Source organism: Mustela nivalis (assembly GCF_964662115.1).
Source record: "Mustela nivalis genome assembly, chromosome: 7".
Classification (NCBI taxonomy): domain Eukaryota; kingdom Metazoa; phylum Chordata; class Mammalia; order Carnivora; family Mustelidae; genus Mustela; species Mustela nivalis.
In genome coordinates this window covers 8955905-8982103 of record NC_139026.1, presented here as the reverse complement: position 1 = coordinate 8982103, position 26199 = coordinate 8955905, and the positions used below count along the sequence as shown (strand labels likewise).

The following is a 26199-nucleotide window of genomic DNA, read 5'->3' as shown; positions in this document are numbered from 1 at the left end:
GCTGACAATACAGCGTGTTACTCTGGTTCACTGGGACTCCACAGGTCCTCTAGGGGTCTCAGCCCTACCAACTCTCACTTTGGAACAAAACACCAGCCCTTTTGTAGCTGACAAAGAATAAAGTTATTAATCATCTCAAATGGCCAGTCCTGACCCTTCTGTATGTACAGCTAGCATCTGTGGTTATCTTCAGTTCAGTTAGGACCCCTGTTCTGGCTTACAGGCCTCCCTGGCACAGAATAAAGGAACAGGAATAGGCCATGGTATGAGGGTTTTGGGGGTATGGCAGACGGGGTGAGAGCTGTGCCTCGAGGGTCCGGAGGATTTGAACACGTGCAGATGCGCAGAGGGTACGCGTCCGGCCTGGAGCACACAAGCAGGGGCACTGAGCCTTGACTGTGTTCAGTCCCAGGCAGCCGTTTCGGGGAGCAGCTGGGGGATATCTCCTTTGTTGACTGTTCTAGATGCAGAGCAGGTGTTGAGTGAAGTAACAAAAATGGAGCGGTCACTGGAGTGAGCCATCGGACCAGCTCTTTCCTGGCACGGAGGGCTGAGGGGTTACCTGGCCCAAGGCCTCAGTGCGGATTCATACACGCCCAGTGCCCGTTCCTGCGGCCGCTCACGCCCGCCCCTCCCTACTGACCTGTCCCAGCCTCTGTTTTCTCAGCTGTGGTGGGCACCGGCCCTGGATCAGGTGCCATGGTTAGAAGCAGAGTATGTTGGAAAGTGTGGCTGTGGAAGCACCCCAGCCCTTCAGGCAGGTCCTCGGAGGCACTGAATCTGGGGACACATTGGAAGGGGAGGGCCAGGACCTGTCCCTTGGAGCTGGCAGCTTCTGGCTCTTCAGGGAACCCATCTCCTTATGCCGTCCCAGCATAGGTACAAGGGGCAAATGTCCAGTTACTGCGGTGGAGACCAGTCCCACACTGAAGGCAGATGTGGTCAGTAGTGAGACAGGTAAATTCTAATACCTTCCGCTGAAGTGGCAGCGAGAGATGCAGGCGAAGCTGCGTACTTATACCAGATGTCCGGGGGGGGGGGGGGCAATAAAGCCGCCTCCCTTCCTTCTCCACATCACCCCCCCACCCCCCAGTCCAGCATCCCAGAGCAGAGCCAGCCTCAGGCCCCGTTCCCCCAACCCAGCTGGGTTTTAGGGGAGAAACCAGGGTTTCTGAAATTCGGGATCAGTCTTTGGGGCATTGTTTTGGTTCAGTGTTCGTTCTCTTGTTTTGCCAAGAGCAGAGTCCCTGTGCCAGGGCCAGATAAAAACTACACATGCCATGAATCCTGGGCATAATTTATTTTTTTTGCATAGGCATAAATTAGAATCTGGAGATAAAAAGTTCAGAACTGATAGTGCAGCATTTGTGACAGGAGAGCGCAAAATGAAACCTGGTTGTCAGGGCTGGGGCTGCTGCCAGAGGGCTGCAGGTGGTCTCGGGCCTCGTCTTCCTCCCAGCTTCCTCCCAGCTTCCTCCCCCAGGAGCCCATCTAGGGCTTAGCCCTGCTCCCAGGGCGCCTGCCTCCACAGCAGCCCCTTGTGGCAGCTGGGTAAGGAGGAGCTGAGTCAGCCCGTGCCCCACACAGCGGGGCTAGGGATCAAGCCCAAAGTTTTTCAGTTAAGAATCAGACCTTGAAGAATATATACATAATACAGCAGAGCCCTCTCTTCCCCCAGCCCGCCACCCCCGTAGAAAATGAGCTAGAACTGAGCAAGAGCCGGAAGAGTCCCGAGGGGGCAGCTGAGAATTAGGGCCCTTACACTCGGGCCTGACTAGGATGGGGACCCACAGCAGACAGACCTCTTGCCACCGTGACACCTTCAATGTCACTATCATACTCATGGGACCACCATGAGAGCTGGGGGCATACCCTGCTCCCCACCCTTTTAAGCTGACTGCAGCTGCTTCTGGCCTCAAAAAACTGGTCTGGGCTCCCTGCACCCTGGGGGAATGTGACAAGCTTGCTCTGGCACACAGGCAGGCCTAGCAGGAATGGGGAGCGGAGTGGACCTCGGTCTCAGCATCGGGAGAGAGAAAGCAACTAGCCCCAGCAGAGGGGGAATCAGACAGGCCGGCCCCCTGGCCCCTCAGAGGCTTACAGGAGCCAGACCCTGTAAGGGGTCTGGAAAGCCCAAGGGCCCACTTTGACCCAGAACAAGTACAGTGTGGCGAGGCCTTTGGGGGACCTCATGGGTCAAGCTCCCTTAGGTTGATGGCACTAGACTTCTGGAAGAGCCCGGCTACCCTGTACAAGGAGCTGCCCGCCTGGGGCTCAATCCTAACCTGTACCACGAGCACATTCCTCCTGGAGGCTCTCACTTCCCCGCCAGCCGCTGGGGGCAGCTCACTTGCCCCAGGCCCTCACTTACAGCCCACCCATGGCTTTGGCACCTGCTTCATGCACACGCCTACCAACGGCAGCTCCCTCGGTGCCAGCCCCTGTCCTGGCTAAAGGGCAGACAGGTTTCACCCACCTTTGCTGGAACTTGTCCACTCACTGCCTCTCTCCCTGTCTCTCAATCCCCCACGATATGCTACATATATACACCCTTCCAAGAGGGGGAAGTAGACCCCCAGTGCCTGGCACAAAGAAGACAAAGAAAAGGGACACTGGAGCTTGCTGTCCCCCTCGAGCTGTCCTGCTGCTAGGACAGCCCTACATCTTCTCAGCTCCATCAGGCCAGGGGTTCCTGCTTCTGGAAGTCTGTGTGCTGGTCAAGCATGTGGGGAAGTGGCAGGGGTGCTGCTCTCCCCCTCCCAGAGAAAGGGGCACACGCTGAGGGGCTGGCCTCCCAGCTGGCTGGCCGCAGCACAGAGAAGGCTTAGTGGGCGGGTTCCCCATGCACCCGGAAGCGGTAGATGCAGGTGTACTCAGGGTGACCCCAGTTAGTCGAGATCCGAAGCTCCACCACCTGATATGTCGCCATTTTAGGGTCCTGGGTAGAGAAAGAAGGGGTTCAGTCCTCAAGCCTCACTGACAGGAGGGTGGGAAGGGAGACAGCCCCCTGCCCCGTCAGCCTCTACAGAAAAGTGGGCTTCAGAGCTCCTGTCTGCAGCCCATGGAGCAGAGCCTCCAGCCTGCGAGCCACGGCGCCCCAGGGGCTTCATAGGTCCTCCAGGGGCCACTGAGCCACAGCCATGTACAAATGGCCTCGTAGCTGAGGACCAGCAGGGTTCATCCCAGACTGACACATTCGCAGGAGCTATTCCTGTCAGTGGACAGAATTACCTTCATGAAAGGTTTGATGTTGATGCTGGAAAAGAATCCTTTTACTCTGAACTGGGCAGGATTTTTCTCTCTCAAGTTCTCATCAGGCCTCTGTCCTCTATGCTCAAAAAGCCACAATTTTTGAGTGAACTCTTGGAACAAATTTCTCCTGCTTTGATGCCAGTAGGCACAGCGCTGTCCGACTCTTCCTGTCTCCCTCTGGCCTTCCACACAGCCTCCTGTCCTCTACCTTCTCAAGGCTCCGTCTGCACCCAACCCTGTGAAGTCCCCAGCACTCCGCTGCCTCAGTTACCTCCCTGGGGCGGACCGCTCAGTCTTTGTGTCTAGTTGCCCTGATCGCTCCACTGGACCAGCCCACAGGTGCCTCAGACTTGGTGGCCAAAGCCGCTGTTGCAGCAGCCTGCCTCCCCCCGCCCCGCCTCTTCTGCAGTTCTGTCCACCGGGACCCTTGGCCTCCCGACTGTGTATCCACTCTCCCTCCTCACACCCTCTTTCTGCAGCCACTTCCTCCCTGGTCTTGTCCCCTCGAACCACCATTTGCACACAGCTACAGCGATACTGTAAGGTCTGGTCGCTTCTCTGCCTGAAGCATGGCAGTGCCCATCAGAGCCAAAGGTGTCTGGCCTGGTAGCCAGGCCTGCCTCTCTCCGGCCTCCCTTCTCGCCACCGTCCCTTTGCCCCCTTGTCTGGTTCTTCACCCCTGCTGTAGCTCTCAAGCCCCCTGCACGGCATTCACTCTGGGCTGCTCGTTAGAACATGGATTCCCGGGGCGCCTGGGTGGCTCAGTCGGTTAAGCATCTGCCTTCAGTTCAGGTCATGATCCCGGGCTCCTGGGATCGAGCCCCACATTGGGTTCCCTGCTCAGCGGGGAGTCTGTTTCTCCCCCCTCTCCCCTTCCCTCCACTCATGCTCGCTTGCTCTCTCAAATAAAATCGTCAAAACAAAACAGAACACTGATTCCTTAGGACCGTTGGAACCCGACAGCCTACCTCCTGGGGTGTAGACTGGGAGTCTGCATTTCTAACAAGGGCCAGGGAGACTGATGCCCACTCAGGTTGAGGCAAATGCCCCACCTAAACGCCCTAGTCCTGCTGCACTGAGGCCCGGCTGGGCCGCCCTCAGATAAGTGCCCTCTCCAGGCAGCCTTCTCCATGCTCCCTGTCTGGGCTGGGCCCCTCCGCTGTGCTGACATCTAGCTGGTACTTCTCCGATGCCACCTTGGACAGCTGTCCCTGTTTCCTCCCTGGAGCTCTCGGGAGGCGGGGGCTGCACTTTTGCTTGCCCCAAACCTCCGGTGCCAAGCCCAGGCTGAGTGCTCAGAAACTGTCTGCTGAGTGGGTGAGAAAGTGAACGGGCCATGTCTGTTCGCACAGCAGAGTCCTGTACCTGAAAGTAGAAGGTCTGAATGGGCTCCCCATCCTGGTCATAGGTGAACTGGCCAAGAAGTGTCCCCTCGTGCTGTAGGTCTTCATCAAACCCCTAAAAAGAGAACAGGGGATGGAGGAAAAATCTTGTACTTAGAGGAGTGCCTCGCCACCCCCCCCCAGGAAGCAATACTCTCCTTCCTGCTCCCCTACCGGTCCCTTTCCACAGCAGCAGATCAGGCAGCAGCCTTGGTGGGGCTGTAGGTGGCCTGAGCCCTGGACCTGGTTTCTTCCAGTGCAGCCTAAGGTAATTGGGAGTGGGGTACCATTTTGCACCCTGCTACTCTCTCTTCCAAACCTGCTTCCTTCCTCCCAAAGAACAGATCCCAGCTTTATCCTCAGTAGAGCCTGACAGGGTCCTGTACCCTCTCAGTCCCCCACCCCCCTGCCACCGCCCCCCACCAAAAGGTACTCACAAAGATGGAGAAATCCTTGGGGGCACTGGAGATGGTACTGTTGGGCGACAAGGACTTGGGGACATGCTCTAAGGTGACAGCAGTGGGGCGGATGCGGGCAGAGAGGCGAACCACGGCAAAGCCCTGGGGCCCCTGGAAGGCCCAGCAGTTGCCTGGGTGCACGTCTGGCTGGAGGGGAAGGAAGCTGGGTCAGCATAGGGCCGGTGACCAGGACAGCCCACCCTGAGCACATCTCGTGGTGATCCAAGACGGGAGTCCCCCAGCTACCCGGGTGACTCTGCTCGGGGCTCCCGCTGCTGCCCTCTCTGGGTGCCTACCTGGAGAATGACTCGGGGGGACTGGGAGTGGTACCACAGGGGGATGCCGAAGAGGCTGAGGAGGGCCGTCTTGGTCTCGTAGGTCTCCGAACACCGGGTGCTGATGACACTGGCCCCTAGGACAGGCAAGCAAGGCAGTGTGGGCACCTGGAGCGGGACCCCAGCAGCAGAGGGAGGGTGGGAGACCCAGACACCAGTGCACCTCGCCAGCCCAGGGCACCAGGTGGGGATGGCTACTGCCGGGTGCTCTCTGAGGATGGCGGGCACGTGCCCCGGGCCCCGGCTGTGCCGCTCAGCTCTATCCGACTACAGAGTAACTGAGCGTCAGCCTCTCCCTGGCCAACAACGGCGTTCTCTTCCCCCAGACTTCTCCAAGCTTCTTAACTAGCCTTTGTTGTGAGTGACAGTGTGCTGATCTCAAGGCCCAGCCCCAGCACCACGGCTGCCCGGGCCGATGCCAGAGGGCCCGCCAGCACGGGGACCCGGCTCTGCCAAGGGTGGGGAGTCCCACGCACCTCCCGATTCCAGAGCGTAGTCCACCATCCCGATGCGGTCCTCGCTGTAGCGCTTCAGGGCCTGGTTTACGATGCGCTGCACCTGCTAAAGGGAGCCCCAGGGCGGCTGCCAAGAGCTGCAGACTTGTCCACCTGAGCGCCCATGCCTGGGGGCCCCTCCCCGCCTGCACCACACACTGGCGTCCAGCCACATGTGCCACTTCCCTAGATGTTCCCCCCGACCAGTCCCAAAGCCCACATGAGAGCCCACGTGAGAGCCTCTCGCATGTCCCTTAGGCTTTGGAACATACCAGAAAGCCGACAGTGTGGGACTGTGCAGGTGGGTGGCTCCCAGGGAAGAGACCGCTGTGTTAGGGGTGGGGCTGTTCCGGGGGCCACCCAGTCCTCACCTCCTCCGTCACCCCAATCACGCCTTCCTTCTGCAGCGTCAGCCCCAGGCTGGCCGCGGCCTCCCTCGCGGACTTGCCCTGCATCTCGGCCACGTGGGCGAGGATCTTTCTCTCCAGCTCCTGCAGCTGGGCTTGCATCTCCTCTCGCTGCAGGAGCCCCGCGCGGGTTCCCCCACCTCGGAGAAGGTACTGACTGACCCAGGCAGGGAACTGAGACTCCACCTAGGGACGGAAGAAAAGGTCTCTGAGGAGCTCACAGGGACATTGTTGCTCTGGCGGCCCAGGCCAGGGCGGCAGCCGGCTTGAGTGGAGGGGGTAGGGAAGGAGCACAAGCCAGCCTGGGAGGGGAGGGCCGGCCCAGCACGCCCCGCTGACCGACACCGGGGGAAGAGTCAGGCACAACCGTCCACGTTACTGAAGAAAAAACGGGAAGAACTCCGGTCAAAGCAAGCCCGCGTCTGTGCCAGGTCCCCAGCAGGGGCCGGCGGGACGATCGGGCTCTTGGCGGCGCGGGCTCCTAGGACTGGCGCCCTCAGAGGACAGGCTGTTCAGCAGGGCCTTTGCCTAGTTCCAACTTACGTCATCCCTCACGGCCTGCAGCTGCTGGGGCAGGAGGCCCACTTGGTCTGCCACCGAGCTCTGCTTCAGGCTCAGGGCCGCCAGCTCCTGCCGCAGGGCTGCCAGCTGGCCCTCCAGCCGCCCCAGCTCCTTCGCGGAGTTCTCTCGGAAGGCCTCTTGGGTCATCCTACTCCCAAAGAGAGGAGAGAAGAGTAAGCCTTGGGTCTCCGGCGAGGGGTGAGGCCGTGACGAAGAACACAAGCGCATCCCCTCACCGGCTCCCGACAGAAGTGTGTGCCCACCTCCCGCGGGCGCGTGTCAGGCCTAACACCTGGGGACCCCGGCTGCAGAGCACAGCCCCGGTGCCTACGATCCCAAGGAATGAATTATTCTCCTGTTCCCTTTCTAAGCCCCTGCCTCGGCCTCTCCCAGCCTCCACACATCCAGCTGTCTGGGGCTTGGGAAGGCAGCCTGCACGTGTGTGCAGAAAAAAAAACGGTAAGTCTCCACGTGAGCCCACAAATCCCACTTTCCTTGCGGTGCCTCCCCTACCCAACCTCTCTCGCACCCGAGGCCAGGCTCTCAGCAGCTGTTCCTGAGCCAGGTTTCAGCCACCCCCACTCTGCTCTGAGGTGCTCTTCCCCAGGCCTGCCTGGGTGCGGGGAGGGGAGCGGCAGGCCTAAGCCAGACGGCAGCACCCATTACCTTTGCCACTCAGACTTCAGCTGCTGGAGTTGAGCCTCAGACTCCTGTAAGCAGGAAGAAGGCACAGATGCAGCGAATGCCAGGCTCACAGCGACCGGTCTCCCAGGGCGGGAGTCTTTGTTTCCCCACAGCCCCACCCCTGCAAACCTAAACCGCCTGGTCAGGGTCCCTAGGAGAACCCCCCGAGCTGGCACACCTCGGCATTCATCATTCCCTCACTCGTGCACTCGGCACGCCGTACCCAGCACGGGAGGCCTCCTGAAAACCACCCTTCCTCGAGTGTGCCCCAGCATGTCCCTGCAAAGCACTCCGGGGCCCATGGGCTCGGCCCCCGCAGAAGTCAGGGGACCACACCCCCACCCCGGCTGGTGTCTAAGCAGCCCCTTCGGGAGACCCATGCTGTCTCAGGCCACGGGCAGACATTGAACAGGATAAGGGCCCCACCGACCTGGGAAGCCTGGACAATTTTCTTAAAGAGGTCTTCGGAGTCTCGGTGATGCTCTGCTCTCAGGGTGACCAGTTCCTCCTGTCGGAGAGAGGAGAGCGGCTCAGGACTCCCAGAGATACAGGCAGAGGGAACTTCACAACCAGGACGTGGTGGGGCTGGAACTTGAACCAGGCCTGTCCATGAACTTCAGACCCAGCCTCTCTGCTCCAGTGCCCCTTGGAAACCCGCGTGACTCCCTTGATGTCTACCGCACACCTCCTGTGCCCAGCACTCTACAGTCTCACGCTCCTGGAGCGCCTCTGTTTTACAGGGAACTAAGGCTTAGTTAGACAAGCTAGCTGTCAGCTGGCACAGTGCTGTCTGTCGTGTCAGGGTGCGCAGGGCCTCGCCCCTCCACCCCACACCCCCACGGTGCCAGCCACGCGCCTCCCCGCTCCCGCTCAGAGACCTGGATCCGAGCGGCGGTGTCCCTGCGGAAGTCCTCCTTCAGGGCAGCCTCACGGCGGCTCACCAGCCCCTCCAGAAGCGCCAGCGTGTCCTCCTGGCTCAGGCCCACGGGCCCCCCCCCGCCGGCGGCCCCCTGCCGCAGCTCCAGCCGCTCCAGCCGCATGGCCTCCTTCTGCCAGTTGGAGGAAAATTCTGCGGCCAGAGCTTCCAAGCGCCGCTCCAGAGAGTGGACCCGGGACAAGATGCGCTGTTCAGCCTGGTGGGGTGGGGAGGGAAAGCCATGGAGGTGAGGGACCTGGGACGCAGAGCTTCCCCAACGGAAAGGAAAGAGAATCCCAGCTACGTGCGAATGTGAACCCACGCTGGCTCGGAGGACTGGCTCAAGGATGCTCTGTGCCCTGCCGCTGGGGGTGGCGGGGGGGTGGACACCAGCAGGCAGCTGGGGTGCCATAAAGCTGCTGACATGTGGCGACCGTTCAGCACAGGACGCCGGACACACATGGCCCAGAAGGGTCTGGTCCCCAAGGAGGAGTGGGTATCGGCCAGGTGAGTGGGGACACAGTGGGGAGGGACCTGCAAGGGGCTGGGTGGCCTGCCGGGCTGACCCCAGCCCCCTTCCCTCTGCTGCATGGATGCACATGCCAGAAAGTGAGGGGCCGAGGGGTTCAGCCGCTGACTTCAGCAGCTCCCACTAAGTCTGTCCGAGAGAACCGGGGCTAAAAGACAAAATAATTTGAAAAGGCTTGCTTTCTTCTCTTTAATTAGAAGGCCCACAAAGGAAACAGAATAGAAGTCATTTGGAGTCATTTGGGGGTTGTTCCTGATAGCGTGCCATGAATTCTGAGAAACCTGCTGGCTTAAAAACAAAAAGCTTTGTCAAGGGAAGATATAATCTGTCAACTGTCAGTTAAAGACAAGAGCCTCCTGAGCGCAGAAGTTGCTTCTGATTTTTAAAATTTTTTAAGTAGGCCGTACATGTGCAGGACTCAAAAAGCAAACAGTAAGAGGCCACTCTCTTAACCTGTGTCCCTATCCACCTGGTGCCCTCAGCCACCATCCACTCCCAAACAAAGCAATGATTTTCAGCCCTGTCTCTGCACATACAAGCAAGCACAAAGATCTCCTCTTCCTTTTCACAGAAAAGCTGGTGCTGAAATTGTATTTAACATCTTTACTAATGATTACAAAAGGGAAAGTTATTAATGCCAAAATAGGTCATTGTTTTATGAAATGATAACATGATGGTCAGGAAAGTAATATCTACCAAAATAAATGGTTACCCCAATCAGCTTCGGCAAGATACAAGCAAAATACAAATAGATTTAGGGATTAAAGAATTTTAAGTTTTCCTTGTCACATGCACACATTCTGGTTACCTGGGCACTTGTCACCACCCCCCACTGCCCCACTGGACTGCAGCCTCCTTGAGGACACAGCCTGGGCTGCAGGACCGGCCCCCGGGCTACCCTCCTCTCTGTATCCGCACCCTCCACAGTGTGGCCTTACAGGCGCTCCCAACAAGAGGTCGGGTCTCTGTCCCCCTCTTGGAATGTAGACTGGCTGTGAGATGGCCTTCGGCCTTGAATGTGGCAGAAGGGACAGTTCTGAATCTAGGCCTGATTTCGCTCTCCTGGAACCACAGAACAAGCGCAGGCGAGCTAAAGGAGGAAGCACGTGTGAGGTACGGTCCGCCCCACTGACGCACGGGCCAGCTGCAGAGCCGGCAGGGAGCCCTGCCTAGACCAGCCTGTCCTTGCTCAGACCAGAGAAGCCACAGACTCAGGAGCTAATCAAATGCTTGTAGCTTTAAGGCACTGATTTTAGGGGTGATTTACTTGTGGTAACTGACCAACGTGATCACCTTATTCGTAAAGGATGCTTCGTAAATATTTATGAAATTATACCGCAAAGGAACAAAAGTAGACAAAAACAATTTGTCCCATTTTTTTTTCCTTTGGTTTTTGGTGCTTAAGATGGCAACTACCTTCGGGGCAGTTTGAAGTCCTGTTGAAGCACAAGCAAACGGCTCCCCCCGTACTGCACCCAAGACAGTAGAGAGAGGGGGGTCCTGGGAGACAAAGCAGTTTACCCGTGCGGACCATGCCCCTTCTCAGAGCCCTGTAAAGTGTTAATTGCAGGGAAATCAGCCATACACACAGGCGGGGCGAGGACCCGGGACCCCCAGATCCTTACCTGGAAGTGGGAGGAGTCTCTGGGCTCCCAGACGTCCTGCTGCCTGCCGCTGCTCTTCGATGCCCACCAGGAAACCAGAGCAGGGTGGAAGGTCTGCAGCCCATAGGGGTAGAAATACCAAGCACCTGTACACAGAGGAGAGGGGGTTATCTGGGCTAGTGGCCGTGTGCAAGAAGGCACAAGCTGCTGGAGACGGCGGCTCAGTCAACATGGCTTCCTGGTAGCCTGCCGTTCCTGTGCGCTGGCTTTCTGCTGGAAATCAGGATGCGGGATGGAGCTTCCCGTCATTCTCAGATGGAGGCTTCCACCGGACTGCCCCGGAGTATCTGCATTCTCACATACCTCAGGAGCCCTCATCTTTCTCTGGATGGCAAAACTTGGAGAATGTGGCTGTAAGGAGCTAGGAATGATCCCAGATAGAACCGGGGGCCACCCTCAACTGCCATCAGAATCACCCAGGAAGCTTTTAAAATACAAAATAATCGGGGCGCCTGGGTGGCTCAGTGGGTTAAGCCTCTGCCTTGGGCTTGGGTCATGATCTCGTGGACCTGGGATCCAGCCCCGCAACAGGCGATCTGCTCAGCAGGGAGCCTGCTTCCCCCTCTCTCTCTGTCTGCCTCTCTGCCTACTTGTGATCTGTCAAATAAATACATAAAATATTAAAAAAAAATAAAAGAACAAAATACAAAACATCTGGCCCCACTTTCTAGAGCATGAACTCATTGGTCTGGGGGCTCCCTCTATAGGTGAGGTGTTTTCGTTTTTTAAAAGATTTTACTTACTTACTTTGGAGAGAGAGCAAGGGAGTTGGGAGTGGGAGAAGCAAACTCTGTGTGGAGGCTCAGGGCCTGATACGTGGCTTCATCCCACGAGCCCGGGATCATGGCCTAAGCTGAAACCAGGAGCTGGATGCCCAATCAACTGAGCCAGCATGTGCCCCTGTAGGTGAGTCTTAAAAGCTCTTTAAGTCTTTAAAAGTCTTTAAAAGCTTAAAAGGGCACCTAGATGGCTCCATTGGTTAAGTGCCTGACTCTTGATCTCAGGGTTATGAGTTGAAGTCCAGCAATGGGCTCCTTGTCCGGCAGGGATCCTATTTATAAAAACAAACAAACAAAAAACAAGCTCCCCAGGGAACTCCCATGGGGACTGTGACTGAGAATCACTAAAACAAGTCACCTGCTAAGAAGGTGCTTTCAACCTAAGACGGCCACCGCCACAGTGACACGTGCATGTTGCTTTAGGGGTCACGTGCTTGTGGAGCTTTCGCTCCTGAGCTTGCACATGCGTGTCTGTGGGGGGGGCAGTGGTGAGGGCACCTGCAAAGCCATATGGGTGTCCATCCGAGTAGGCCCACAGCTGCCACTCAGCCGGGGGCTGGGAGCAAGCACAGCAGGAAGCACACGCCCACCAGGCTTTCAGTCAATCCCTGTGGACATGCCTCACTTCCTGCACTCCCCTCCCTGCGCAGGCCACCCCAGCGGCCTTTCACACTGTCCACGCGCCTCTCCATGATGCCACTGGGACAGCAGCTCCATCAACCCCGCAAGGCCCCGGTGAAACTCAGTGGAGGTAACCCGTGAACAAAGCACGATCCAATTGTAAAAGATCATTATTATCTTACGGGTGATGCCCAGTTTCCACTGGACATGAACAAGCTGTTCTTATAACAGGAAACAAAAAGGAAATCAACACTTGGAAAAATTTTCCACCTCGCTATTCAATAAATACAAGTTGAGGCGACACTAACCCTATAAAACCAACCCTAGGTGCGCCCGGGTGGCTCAGTGGGCTAAGCGTCTGCCTTCGGCTCAGGTCATGATCCCGGGGTCCTGGGATCGAGTCCTGCATCTCCCTCTCCTCCCCACTTGTGCTCTCTCTCGCATCTCTGTCGCCCTCTCTCTCAAATAAATAAACAAAAGCTAAAAAAAAAAAAAATCAACTCTTGGGGCACCTGGGTGGCTCAGTGGGTTAAGCCTTTGCCTTCGGCCTGGGTCATGATCCCAAGGTCCTGGGATCAAGCCCCGCATCAGGCTCTCTGCTCAGTGGGGGACCTGCTTCCCCTTCTCTCTGCCTGCCTCTGCCTACTTATGATCTCTCTCTCTGTATCTAATAAATAAAAACTTTAAAAAATCAACTCTAAAAATAGAATAAAGCATGGTCTCTATCAATTAATTGTAGATGGGCACAATCATTAAAACAGCCGGGGTGGGGCGGGGGGGGGAACAGCCCAGAGGCCATAGAGGCAGCTCCTGTGGAACTGTGGGCCCCCAGTGGCGCTGCTCCATTCATTACAAGCTGAACACACAATGGTTACAACCACGTAAAACACACGAGATCATCCTAGGATAGAGACTGGAACAACGTCAAGCATCTTGTAAATGAGCTATCTTAAAAAGGGCAAGCTTCTCTTTACTACTTTACCGTTTTGATCTCAAAGACAGCTAAAGATCGAACCAGACGTGGTGACAAGAACTCACTCACCCAGACGACATCCTGCTTTTGAATGAAGGGAAAGTGACTACTAATAACAGTGCTCCTATACCAGGACAGGTCCCGAGCCACAAGGCTCCAAGAATGCTCTAGACATGCCAAGGCAGTCCAGCGCAGCCACCCAAACAGGACAAGAATCAGTGGACCGGGGCATAGTCCCTTTCACCCACTGGGTGCCCTGCGCATGCCACATGGGTCAGTGAGGGCCTGGGAGAGCCAGACAGGATTGGCCAAGGGATTGGGCTGCCCAGGCTCCGTCTGATCCCACTCACCCTGTCTCCTTCCCCTCCCTGTGGGTCATCACCGTCCCTTTGGTTCTCATGCTGCCGCTCAGCGCCACCCCCCACCCACACCCTGCCCTGCCCCTCTGGCTCGCCAGCTCCATTTGAGCCTGGCACGCGCATCCTGCCCCGCCCCTGCAAGCCCGGCGAGCTCACCGTAGGTCAGGCCAGTCGTGAGCAGCAGCAGCAGGAGGAACCACAGGAATGTCTTCACAGATGAGAAGCGCCTACACCACAGGAGGGGACAGCAGGGCGGGGAGAAGGGGTGCAGAGGTGTCAAAAGGGCATTCGGGCCCCTTCATCCCCATGGGGAGTCTGCAGAGGCTTTTCCCAAGCGCAAAATTCGAGCTGGACGGGGTGCCCTGAAGTGCCCCATCTTCCCTGGGCTGGATTGGACACTTTAGAACTTTACTTTCTTGGAATAATGGGGAGAATTCTGACACTCTGAATTTTATGGATGTTATTTAAAAACAAACGAAGTGGGGTCTCTGAAAAACCTTTTCATACACAGAGATTCTCTAAGCAAGCAATCTAGAAAACAACAAAAACAACAGAACTCCTTAAACAGCATTCTTTCAGAAAACGAACCTCCTTTTGATGACACAGATCCACCCCTGCCCCTCCGCTCAGCCCAGCCGGCCAGCCGGCCACCCAGGATTACGGCCAGAGGACCCCGACTTCCTGGCTTGGTCTTTCCTGGCTCTGCTGGGCCCGGGATTTGGGAAGTAAACCCACAGCCCCCCTCACGCAGCACCTACGCCTGGCTTTGGAAACACGCCTCAGAGAACACTGGGTTCTAGACTGCCATGAGGCCGAGAGGAAAGCCCAACTTTCTGGGCCGCACCACTTGCTGGCTGGAGCCTAAAACCTGACCAACAGGAGGAAAGCCGTGCTCGGCAGACACGGAAGTGGCCAGCGCGGGCTGGCATTTAGCAGAGACAATCTAAGGAACCTGTAGTTCCAGAATCCTCCCTGAAGAGCTCTTGGTTTGGAAAACAACACCTGACCCAGGGCCCTCATCTGTCGGGCAAAGAGGGGCTGCTCTGGGGGGTCCACTCCCTGCTCAGTGATAAAAGCTACGTGTGAACTGGGACGACCACCTTCAGAGAGAGCATACGTGGGTTTAGGAGCTCTCTTGGTCCCTTCTGTCCCTGGGCTTCTGGGTTCCTTGTCAAAGTGGGGGTCGCGCTCACCTGGTCAAAACGAAGACATCAAGAAGGGAGGCAGCTGTGGTCAGGCGATACCAGGTCGTGCCAACCCACCAGTAGAGGAGGCCAAAGAGCCGGCCTAGAAGAGGGACCGGCAAGCCCTAAGTGTCACCCTGAGCCAGAGGCCTGCAGGTCATGGTTTCAGATCGCCGCTCTGTCCACCTGCCGCCCTCTCCGCCCCGACCCCCAGCACTGAGCTGCCGGGGCACCTCTGTCCCGTCCGAGGTGACCCCGTTCCTCTGATCCCACCTGCCTAGTCTGCCAACGCCCTCCATCCAGCTCCACAGCTGCTGCCACCCTGAGAAGGCCAGAGTGTTACTGCAGCTCCTGGTCTCCGGTGATTATTCTAGAATGAGCTTTCCCTGATGGCCTGACGGTCTCTCGATGGGCTACCCCATCCCAGGGGGAAGGGGCAGCTGTAGAGAATGGAAATAATGGTGCACAGAGCAGCCAGCACCCACCTGGAGAAGTGACAAGCGTCCAGAGACAAGAGGCTGCCCAGGAGACGGCGTTCCTTAACCGTGAACCCGAACTATGGTGGTCCGTCTCCGAGTAGCCTGCCGGGACAGAGAGGCCATAGCTCAGTCTGTCCTCACTCTCACAGGCCCAGGGCAGGGAGACTGCCTATCAGTTGTCTCCTTTAGACTGTGAGCTGAGCCCCGCATCATTCTCCTTCGCATCCCGGGAGCATCACACGGGCCTGGCCTCTCGGTCAGTAAACGCCCGCTAAAGGAGCAAAGGGGTAGGTTTCTGACATTTTATTTCCCTTGGGCCCCTCGTCTGCGTCCCTCCCCTGGCCACCTGTCCTTCAGACTGCCATTCGCAGCTAGACTAAAGGCCTCGAGCCCCTTCTCGATGTGAAGTCCCACATGAAGTACTTGCTGGAAACTAAGTCAAACACGATGGAGCTGACCACAGGCTGCTCTGATAGGTGGGGACAGGGCAGCCACAGTGTGTTAAGGGCCACCCCTGGCCTGCGTTTCGGGAGCCACGGTGGCACGGGGGGATGCCCGGCTGGTCTGTGGAGAGGCCTGCCAGATACCGCGCGCTCTCGGGCTGTCAGGGGGCCCCTTCCCTGGGCCCCCCCCACGTCCCCCTGGCCTCCGCCCCAGGCATTGGCCTACCTGCAAAGTCATCCTCGGAAGAGTAGCCGGAGGAGGACCCCAGGAAGTCCTCGGAGCTCCTGTTCTCAGCAAGCCCGTTGAGTTTGCTGCTCTCCGTGCCTCTCCTCCGGCGTACCCGCAGGTCCTCACCTGCGCAGGCAAGAGTGTGGGGTTCTCCAGGGGCCGAGAGCTGCGCCCAGGAGGCTGTGCCAGAGGGCCTCGTGGGGACACCCCGAGAAGCACCTCTGACGGACAGACGGCACTGCCTTTCGCTTCTCCTGAGCTCCCTGGGTCCACAGGAGGGTCTCTGGCCGGGAGCAGCCCCATGAGGGCTTTGCTGATATGGCCTTCGAGTTCAGACACTTGGCTCCCCTTCTGAGGGTTTCTGAAGACAGTGAACCCCTCCTCTGGCCCAGCAGTGGTGAGGAACCCACTCAGGGAACACTTGGGACCTTACGTTTCCACCAGAAGCAAAGCCCGAGGAGAAAAGTCTCAGAGATACTCACCCCAGTAGGGCTCGCTGTGCAGGTGGTCGTCGAGGATGGAGCTCCTGGCCAGGGAGGCGGCCCGGGGGCTGCCGAAGTAGGACTCCCTGACCACCGACTCGCTGTAGTAGGAGGTGTGGTCATCAGAGGAGGGGCCCAGCTGGGGCGCTGGGGACAGGCGCTTCATGTTGCTGGATTTCCTCTTCAGGGTCCTGTGGGGGGTCAACCAGGAGTGAGGAGGCCGGAAACAGGCAGGTGAGCCCAGCGAGGAACAGGAAAGCAAGCCACTCTGCCCGTCTCTAGTGGGGAGGGGGGGTCAGCCCCGTTGCTAGGAAACAGCTTCCGAGCTAGGTGCCAACCACCGGTGCTTCCTCCTCTCCCACAGTCTCTCAGCCTCACCAGCAGTTAGGTGATGGGGTCAGGATTCAAAGCCAGGTCCTTAACCTTGAAGCCAGTTTCCTCTTGGGCTTCTTACCACAGTAGCAATTTCTCCCACCTCCTGGAAACCCAGACCAACCCGACAGGGCCTCCCGGGACTAGCAGAAGCCTTGAGAGCTGCTATGTGGTCCTGCTATCTGTCAGCGGGGCACGACGGGGCAGGCGCCTGGTTCAGCTCATTCACCGTGCCCCTCCGACGTGAGCCTCTCCTGCTGCAGCCCTACAGACCATACACGGGGGCCTGGGGACAAGGGCCAGAAGGGCACACCCATCCATAGCAGAAGGGGCTCCTGTGAACCCCACTTGCGCTTTTGGGGTTTCTGGCCTTTTGGGGCTTCTGGCTTTTTGGGGTTTCCAATCCTGAAGCTACCTCTCCCCACGTCCTGTCCTCTGAACATGAGGGCAATGGCCGGGCTCACAACACAGGGAGAAGGAACAGCAGGGCTAGGTCCTGGCATCTTCAAAGGCGTGAAGGTTCCTGCTCAACTGGAAGAGGGCGTCTGATCCCTGCCCACTGAGGGGACAATGGGAAGATGCAGCGCGGCGACCTGCCCGAGTCCTCTGCTCTGCTCAGCGTGATCCACGGTGGGGGCAGGGGAGGACGAGGGCAATCCCTTACCTGAGAGGACTGTCTTTAAACAGGGTGCTCTGGCTTCCCATCACCGAACTCCCTCCACTGCTGCTGCCCCCGTCATCATCACCCTGGGAGTAGCGTGAAAGGCGCTGGCTTCGGCGAGACATGGCAAGGTAGGCTGGGGACCCTCCTGAAGAGACTCTTGGGAGAGAAAGGAGGCCACGTGAGGGTTGTCCTCAGCGCCTCCCTGGCTCCCAGGGACCAGCCCACCCTCCCCGTGCATTCGACCCAGCCTGACAGGTGGGGACATGGGGCAGCCGGCACCCAACCTGCTGGTGTCCCCGCCCAGGCTCAAGCTCACTCGGGCCCCGGGAGGCCTCTCCCACTGCTTTCTACAAGCTTCTCCTGTTTTTGGCTAACCGGATGCTGAGCTGCACATGAGGCAGAACCGGACCTTCTGCAACCTTTGGCCCATAATAGAGCACCCAGGACGCGACAGGCACTCCACCCCAATGCTGACCGAATGCCTCTGATCGCTGCTCCCTCGCCCAGCCTGTGATGCTGCCCTCCCCCCTAGAGCTGTGTGCACACTCATTCCAGCTCTTTCTCTTGGAGGGGACACGCTTTCTTTTCCTTGTGGCTATGCTCTCTGATTCAGGGTGCCACTCCAACCTGAACTAGAGAAAACTTTTTCCTAGTAAGTCCCTGAAGGGGTCTGTGTGCTGTCTCCCCCAGTGACGACATCCTGACAGGACTGGGATGGTGATGACAAAATACTTTGTTAAAGGCCTCCTAGGTACCTGGCTCCTTACACAGCCATCTCTGATCCTTGTGAGCATGGGAGACACGCCTACTGCCATCGTCCAAGAGAGCATCCTGGGACACCGGGGTGGGGGAGGGGGGGATCGGTGACCTTGCCCACTGTCACCTAGCTCTATGAATGACAGGTGGCATGGCCTGAGTCGTTCCCCTCTACTGTCAAGTTTTCAAGGTGCTTTCGGAATGTGTCATGTGTCCCCAACTAGAGTCTTGAATAGCCTCAAATATGCTCAGAACAGGCTGTAGAGAGAGTTGTCACACAACAAGTACTTGTTAACAAACAAAGAGGGGAGGTAGAGCGGGGTGGGATTAGGTCGTCTCTGCTGGAGGGAACAAGTCAGCGCGTGGGGTGAGAACTCGAGGCTCTGGAACGGATATGGAGGACTGAGTGGAGGCCAAGGAGAGGAAACCAGGCAAAAGGCAGCGCTCTACAACCCGAGGAGGACTAAGAAGCCTTCTGGAGATTAAAAAAAAAACAAACCCAAATTCAAAATCCCAGATGACCAACATGAAGAGTCTCAATGTGGTGCCCTTGCCTGCCCACGTTACAAAGTTTTTGTTACATATGGGGCCCCCTCAAGAGTCCCCAGTACCTGTGACTTATTATCCCTTCTGGTCTTCCTGGGTGATACTTAAATTGTTCCCTATGTCTACAGAGGGCACCGACTCTCGCATTTCCCACTCAAGACTGTGGAAACCAGAAGGTCTGGTTAGTCTAGCTGGAGAATTCTAGAAAGTTCTCTTCTGAAAAAACAAGCACTTCCATGTCTTGGTCTTACTGGCATCCTCCCAGGTAGGATGCCCACCTGGCATCCCTCTGTGGTTTTTAGCCTGTGTTGGCAAAGACCAGTGGTAGCAGAAGCAGGAAGTTGACCTGGGGCCTTGCCCTTATTCCACTCCTTATAAGGTAATTCCACCCCTGCCGGCCCTTCCCACCTGAAAGCTCCACGTGCCCAGATAGGCTCCTCCTCCTAACCCTGCAGGCTGAAGGGAATGAAGCCTTCACCCTGGGACAGAAACAAAACAATGTTTCTGCCAAACTCCAGCCGCTGTTGGCAAGGATATAAATATTCAGACAGAGCCAGGGCGGTGGGGGCGCGGGTCGAAGGGGCTAGTGAAAACAGAGCAGACGGCACCCTCCTCCACCCTCCCCATCTTTCCCGCAGTTCTGGTAGCCCCCAAGCAGTTTGCAACGGAGTCTGGGCTTCAAAGGTAAGAAAGGTGAAGGCCGGAATCCTCCAAAACAAGAGCCTCTGCGAGCTCAAATCTTTTGCATATCAGCAGAGAACCCACCCTCCCCAACACAAACACACCAGTTAAGAAACCCTCGAACACAACATCCCTCCCCACCTCCGAGCTGAACCACATCCTTTTCTCAACGGCACCTTCCCCCATCCCCCCCCCCCCCCCCCCCCCCCGCCACAAACTTAGATGGGATGCTGCCAGTCTGCAGACTTAACCTAGACCTCCGGCATCTTCCATGGGGGTTTTTTCACACTACTTTGCCTCGTGGGACCCGTAAAACCCTCCCGGTGCCTACTCCCTTCTCCCTTCACTTTCCCTACGGGCTGAACCCACAGGCATTTCATTTTTTTTTTTTTTTTTTAAACCAACCACGCGCCTTCCCTGCCGCTCTGTTCTAAGTCACACTCCCGCCTCCTGTTTGTTTGGTTTCTTTTTTTAAGAACGGAACAAAATGGGCCTTCCTCCTATTCCCAGAGTCTGACAGGCAGAGGCAGGGAACTGTCTGTCCCTGGAAACTGCCTGCCTGGCACGAAAACACGGGCACTGCCCTGGGCCGGTCGGAGGTGGCCCGGCTGTCGCTCCCCTCCTCGCGGGGAGGTCCTGCGCGGGGAAGTCCCGCCTGGAGACATCCGCCCTCCGCGCCGGCCAGTGGGCGGGCTGCGGAGATGAGTCAGGGCGGCTGGCCCCGGCGCGGCGCTGGCCCTTCCCAACCGGCCCAGGGGCGTGCGCCGGGCGGGGCTGGAGCCCGGCCCAGCTTGGCCGGGAGAGGAAGAACCAGGCCTGGGCAGCTCGGCCCTGGCCGGAGCCGCCCGACGCTGACCCCGGAGTCGGCGCGCCCGGAGCCGGGGGCCCGCGGGGAGGCGAGCGAGGCCGGCCCCGCGCCCTTGCCCCGCACGTCCACCCGCCAGAGGCCCACGGCCGGCGGTTACCTGCTGCCGCGGCTGCTCCGTGCGGGGCCGGGGGCGTGCGAGGCCCGCTGCGCCGCCCGGGCGCGCCCCCTTCCCGCGTCGGAATCCCGCGAGCGGAGCTCGGTGAGAGGCCAGGGGCGCGCGGGCAGCGGCGACGCCGGACGAGGCCAGCGGGCGGGACGGCGCGGCAGACAATGCGACCCGCGCAGAACCGCGCTGCGCGAGTGGGGCCGGCCGGCGCGCGCGTGGCCGAGTGTGTATGTGTGCGCCTGCCAATCAACGCTGACAGGCCGCGGCCCATTGGCCGGGCCCCGCCCACGTCACCGCCCACTGCCACCGCCCATTGGGCGGTTTGAACACAAAGGCTCCGGTTCGCTCCGCCCGCCGCGTGGGCCCGGGGGGAGGGGCCCCGTGCGCCTTGCTTGGAGTCCGCGCGTGGGAGGCGCGGGGGCGGCGGCGGCATCTGGAGGACGCTGCTGGAGCCCGCAGGTGGGGGCTCGGCCGGGCCTGGCTGCGCACTTGACTCCGGGCCTGGTGGTGCTAAACACCTGATCCCGCTCCCAGCGCTGCCTTCTGCGCCTCGTCCCACCCGTGACCTACTGGCCACGGCGTCCCAGTGCTCCGCAAGCCGACTCCGCCGGCCGGGGTGCCAGGGCCTTAAAGGCATCGTGACGGGGGAGACAGCCTCTCTGAGGATGGCCCGGGGAAGTGGGGAGTAAGGGGAGTAGAAGACCCCTGGCCTCAGGCCCATCTGGACCGGGAGCGAGTCCTTAGCCCTTAGTGGACCGATCCTCCTACGGTTGTTGAAGGCTTGCCGAATGCCTGGCGCATGCGTAATCCTTTCAGCCAGGCATTTCTGCACCCATTTTAGAGATCAGGAGACCGGTTCACAGAGGTTTTAAGTGATTTGCTTAAAGTCACAGCTTGAAGGAGGCAGAATTGAGATTAGGAGCTTGTCTTTACATCCGAGTCTGATTTTTCTGCTTTAGGGTTGATTTTGGGATTCCAGACGGGGCCAGAGGCTCCGTCACATGTGGGTCTGCCCCCACCCCACGCCACCCCCCAAGCTTCACAGCGAAGTTTTTCTCCAATTTAAGGAGGGAATTTGCTACATTGGGTATTGAGAAGGCAGGGCTGGTTACCTCTACCTCGGCCTCACTCAAGTGTGTGTAGATAGATACATAGATACATAGATAACGGAGGGAGTCAAATGCTGCCCGCCTCCAGCAGTCCGCCACCGGCCAACTTCACAGCTGTAGCAAGGGCACTGCTCGGGAAGAGTCTTTTCCTGTGCAAGTTCTTCTATGGGTAACTGTGCTTTTTTCACTTTTAAAAGCACCAAGAGGAAGAGACAAGAAATTACAAAACCACTGCGACAGGACAGGAAGGCAAAGGAGGGTAGGGGCATGAAGAGTGAAGCCCTGTGCTAAGCTGACTGCAGCAAAACAAAACCCCTTCCTGGGCGTCTACTGCTCCCCCTGGAAAAGAGGGGTCTCACCTGCCCTGGTAGTATCCTGAAGACAAGGGTAGACAGCAGACCCCCTGAAGACAGGGCTGGCTTTCTAGGACCTCGAACGCACCGGGCGTGGCTCATGTCTGAGTATCTGCTGAGGGTGGAATGTGTGAAATGAAAGTGCAAATCAGATGCAGGGCCACCAGCTTCCCAGGGCCTCTCTGGACACCTTTTCACCCGCCGCTTATCTCCCCAATCCTGTCAGTTTCACTGGAGTGTCTGTATCTCACCATCTTCCCTGCAGGCCTGTTTCACTCTCCTAGGATCCTGGCGGAAGGACCCTTTCCTGGGGCCTGCCTTCTGCCTGGTGGAGGCAGAGGTCCCTCCTAGACCATGTCACCTCCGTGGGCCAGCGGAAGGTGAATAATGGCCCCAAGGTTATTAGGTCCTAATCCCTCAAAACTGTGCATGTTAGCAAAAGTGGTGAGTCTTTGCAGACACCTTTAAATGAAGGATTTTGAGATAAGGGGAATATCTTGCATTATTAAGGTGGCCGTACATGTAATTACAAGTGTTCTTAAACAGAGCGTTAGGGAAGAGGAGAGGGCGGCATGACCCCGGAGGCAGGGACTGGAGTGGTGTTGTCATGAGACCAGGGATACCGGCCGTTCCCAGAAGCTGGGAGAGGCAAGGACCCCATTCTCCCCTGGAGCCTCGGGAGGGAGCCTGGCTTTGCTGACACTTGGGATTTCCGTCCAGGAGGTTTTGATTTTGTACTTCTGGCCTTCCAAACTGTGGGAGAATATGTTTTTGTTGCTTATAAGTCACAAAATGGGTGCTGACTTGTTACAGCAGCCCCAGGAAAGAGGTAAGAGACAGTTCGGTTCTCCTGTGTTTGTGCCGTGCCCCTCTGCCCACCCTGACCTTCATCATGGGTGCCAGTCCTCACACGCAGACCCGTCTCCCCACTCTCTCGGCCCCTTGGCTGTCTCCCCGGACTCACTCAGCAACTTCAGCCCTCGGGGGCTCTTTCCGGCTCAGCTGTCATTCCTGTGGCCAGTCTTCCCACAGTGGCAGGGTGGGAGGCGGATGGCTTCGGTCCCTGGAACAAGGTCTCAGTGGCTGACCACGCAGCTCCGGCAGCAGGGGCCACATGATTGATGGCTTTCTTTGTCACGGGGCACTTTTGCCTTGATGGCCCCTTCCTTCATAATAAAAGTATTTAAACTTGTATGTTAGGATCCCATAGGTAGAAAGATGACCACCATCCAGGTGTGATTCATTCGTAAATATTATTATTATATGGAATTTTTCTTCTGATGTTAAAAGGATGAAAATGAAAACATTTCCGTGGGCTCTGCGTGCCCTGGCTGCTCTGCTTAATAGAGAAGGTGGCCCCGCGTGTCAGAAATGTCACGTCAGTGCACCAACGATAAAAAGCAAGGAGCAGCCCAGGTTCCAGACAGGTGTCTTCCTCGCTTACTCTGTGATCCTGGGGTGGCCACTTGGCCTCTCAGAGCCATTTTCCTCACCTGAAATAATAACATCCTGTGTGTGACCTTGGGCAAGTCAGCAAGGTCCCCTGGCCTCTTTCCTCATGCGTGGGGTCAAGCAAGTAGAGAAACTGCTTCGATACGAAGGGCTTTTGCTATGGGAGATCTTTGGGAAGATGAGGAGGTTGGGCTGCTGGTCGGTCCTGGACTCATGGCCATGGTCACGTCAGGGAGCTTCTCTGGGCTTCCAGAGACCCCGGCTCTCATGTGGAGGTGGGATGACCCAGGTACCTATGTGCCTGCTCCATGACTCATGTGCTGGGGACTCCATGTGCACATGTCAGAGGAACACATGGGCGACAGTGGAGCCTCCAGTTGCCTTGCTGCTGCCAAGGCCACCTCCACTTCTCCCCACTGCTGTTAGCCTAGGTCAGCAGCCAGGGTGTCGGCGTCTGTCATTTAATCACCCCAAGCACAGTATCCTTGCTGGGGGCAGGATGGGGAGGACTTTAATGCCAGGCTTACCTGCAGCAGGAACACGTTTGGCAGCTATGGGGAGGGTGGGTAACCTCAGAGCATCCTGGTGCCCTTGCACCCCCAGGGGCTGCTCGGGGATCTGATGTGGGCTCCCTACCACACCCTGCCCCGACGGGCGACAGGGCTTCATATTTATGGGATCTTTCATCCCAGTACCTCAAAGAGCTCTGTCACCTGGTGACAAGCGCAGTAAAGCCTGTTTTATGGAAGGGGGAAGGGGAAGGCCAGTCCGAGGAAGGAAGGGTGCTGGATCCAGGTTAGCGATCAGGCCAGCCGGGCTCTCATGGGTGACTGTGCCTGAGGTCATCTCTGTCCCCTCGCGCCTATCACAGGGCCAGGCTCAATAAACACACATCAACTGCCTGCCTGACCGCAGCTCCCCGATCTTCAGATCTTCAAACACCCCACTCCCTGGCTCCCCCCCTGTGCTCCCCAGAGCTGAGCCCTCCTTGGCCTCACCCAGTGCGCACTGCCCCCCCCCCTCCGCACTCCCGCCCGTTCGCTCAGGCTCTGCGCCGGCCTAGAATGCTCTTTCCCCATTTCTCTGCCTGACGAGACACTACGAAGCTTGCAGGGATGGGCTCAGATGGCGCTTCTCCCACAGAGGCTTGCTTCCCTGTCTCCAGGTTCCGGAGGCAGAAGCAATGGCTCCTGCACCATGTTCCCACGGTCCCCACCCCCTCTACCCAGGCACGTCCCACGATGTGTTCTGGAATTGGAATAACAGTCACCCACGGCCCCTAGGGACAACAGGCACACGGGCAGGGCTCGTGCCCGGCCCTCGCTGTAAGCTTGGATGGCCACTCATTGGCCCCTGCTCGGCGCCTGGACGCATAGAGGAATGGCTTGCCGGGCCTCTGGGGTCAGAAGGAAAGTCGGGGGCGGCGCTGGGGCCTCCACGGCTCCTGACTCATGGACTTATCCACAGGGACTGGCCTGATATCCCCATGAGGTCGTCTCTCCTCAAAACGACTCTCAGCCTCTTGACACCCACACCTGCTGCTCCAGCTGCTGTGGGACGTTGTCAGCTGATGGTTCCGAGCGCAGGCTTGACACTCAGACGCTCCCGGTGAACAGCGCTGGCCAATCAGGTAGGCTTTCTCAGCCTTAGTGTCCTCATCTGTAAAATGGGGAGGACACCGATGTGTCTACTTCCCAGAAGCCTAGCCCGTTGCCGGGCACAGAGTGAGTGCTGTGTCAACGTCCATTACTTTTTAATTTACAAAATATGCCTGCTTGGCCAGTGAGGAGGACCCGGCCCTGCTGGAGAAAGAAGTGAGTGATCGGATCACACAGTGCCCCCCCCCCCCAGAACCCAGGCCTCTGGGGCCCCTATGATCAAGGCCTCCGTATCACTTTCCTGGGCCCCTTCCTCCATAAAAATATCTTTTGGTTTTTTTTGAAAGATAGCCTCTTCCTTTCTTTCCTTTTTTTAAAAAGATTATTTATTTGACCCCCACAAAAATATTAAAAGTTCTATTTTGTGGCTGTGTTGGTATAAAAGGGAACATCATCCGGGCTGGCTTGTATTCATTTTTTTTTTCTTCTCATTGAAAAAATAATGAAGACATGTCTGCAGGCCCTAAATGTGTTGTGGGCCCTGGCACGGTGCCTATCGTGTGTAAGGGAGGGACTGGCTGTGACTCCCTTCGCCCAGATTTGGGGAGTCAGGGAAGCTGCCAGGGACAGTGACCTGAATCGGAGAGAGGAGTAGCCAGGGGACAGAGGGGATAGCAGAGGGACCACTCAGCTCAGAGGACCTGGCCAGACCCACCAGGTACATAGTGTGGGGACCGCCTCTCCCAGCCTTGTCACTGGACTCTTTGCTCTTGTCCCCTGTGGTAACCTGAGACACCACAGCAGCACCCCAGCCCCTCCCCAATGTCAACAAACCCTCCACCACTTGCCACTCACCCAGGCCGCTCCTCCAGGGCTACACCCCCCCCACACACAAGCCTGCTCCACTGCTGGGTAAGGGTCCAGAATGCCATCCTGCCCTGCCCTTTAGGTGGCCATGGTCAGGATGAGCTGAGCTGCATGGGACCCCAGGGGCAGCCGTCCTCACAGTGGGGACATGCAGGGACAAACCTCAGAGGGGCCCTCCTCACGCAGCACCCGGCTGTCAGCACGGCAGCTGGCATGGGGAAGAACATTCCATCATGAGTCACTCGGTGTGGTTCCCAGATAGAAGGCGGGACTCGGGAGCCTCTGCCCATGGCTGAGGGCACTTCGATCTGGGGACCCAGTCTGTTCCGCTCTCCTGTGCTCCTCTCTGCCCCCACGGCCCACTTCCTGAAGGTCTGTACTTCCCCAGGTGTTGGGGGGGTCCATCCAGCTGGCTCTGGTGGCACATGGGTGGGGACTGTTGGGGCCATATGTAGTCCTCTGTCCTGCTCGGGCTGTCACTTGGGAATGACATGGCTTCAGGCAAGCCTTGGGGTGCTCCTGTGGCCACGGCAGGCATCCGTTCCAGAGACCATCCCGGGCTCAGCCCTATTGGCTGCCCCCGCCCCCCCACCTGG

At 57.9% G+C, this 26199-nt stretch overlaps 1 protein-coding gene and 1 long non-coding RNA gene across 3 annotated transcripts; one reads left to right on the top strand and one right to left on the bottom strand.

Moving 5' to 3' along the window:
- Positions 1 to 1281: 1281 nt before the first annotated feature.
- On the bottom strand, positions 1282 to 20524 carry SUN2 (Sad1 and UNC84 domain containing 2). 2 transcript variants are annotated; one of them, XM_082740103.1, is made up of 18 exons: positions 20216 to 20524; positions 17268 to 17423; positions 16232 to 16422; positions 15747 to 15875; positions 15084 to 15179; positions 14608 to 14701; positions 13571 to 13641; positions 10644 to 10768; positions 8452 to 8706; positions 8004 to 8081; positions 7556 to 7599; positions 6872 to 7037; positions 6293 to 6514; positions 5904 to 5988; positions 5389 to 5504; positions 5072 to 5239; positions 4618 to 4710; positions 1282 to 2938 (listed from the first exon to the last, which is right to left on the bottom strand). In XM_082740103.1, exons 2-18 carry the CDS (start codon positions 17387 to 17389, stop codon positions 2825 to 2827), a joined length of 2169 nt encoding a protein of 722 aa, XP_082596229.1. In that variant the 5' UTR covers positions 17390 to 17423; positions 20216 to 20524; the 3' UTR covers positions 1282 to 2824. The 2 variants fall into 2 exon arrangements, with proteins under 2 accessions (XP_082596229.1, XP_082596230.1); XM_082740104.1 differs by lacking the exon at positions 20216 to 20524 and adding an exon at positions 18023 to 18151.
- LOC309869296 lies at positions 18247 to 24693 on the top strand. The gene is made up of 4 exons (XR_014314096.1): positions 18247 to 20112; positions 20152 to 20317; positions 21531 to 21700; positions 24606 to 24693. It is a non-coding gene; the product is annotated as an uncharacterized lncRNA (long non-coding RNA).
- The last annotated feature ends 1506 nt before the right edge of the window (positions 24694 to 26199 follow it).

Excerpts from the sequence above, each read along its gene's own strand:
- SUN2 (XM_082740103.1), bottom strand. The coding sequence starts at position 17,389 with ATGTCTCGCCGAAGCCAGCGCCTTTCACGCTACTCCCAGGGTGATGAT. Across the intron at positions 15,876-16,231 it reads GCACAGCGAGCCCTACTGGG|GTGAGGACCTGCGGGTACGC; the intron begins GTGAGTATCTCT and ends TTGCCTGCGCAG. Across the intron at positions 2,939-4,617 it reads TTCAGACCTTCTACTTTCAG|GACCCTAAAATGGCGACATA; the intron begins GTACAGGACTCT and ends TTCTCTACCCAG.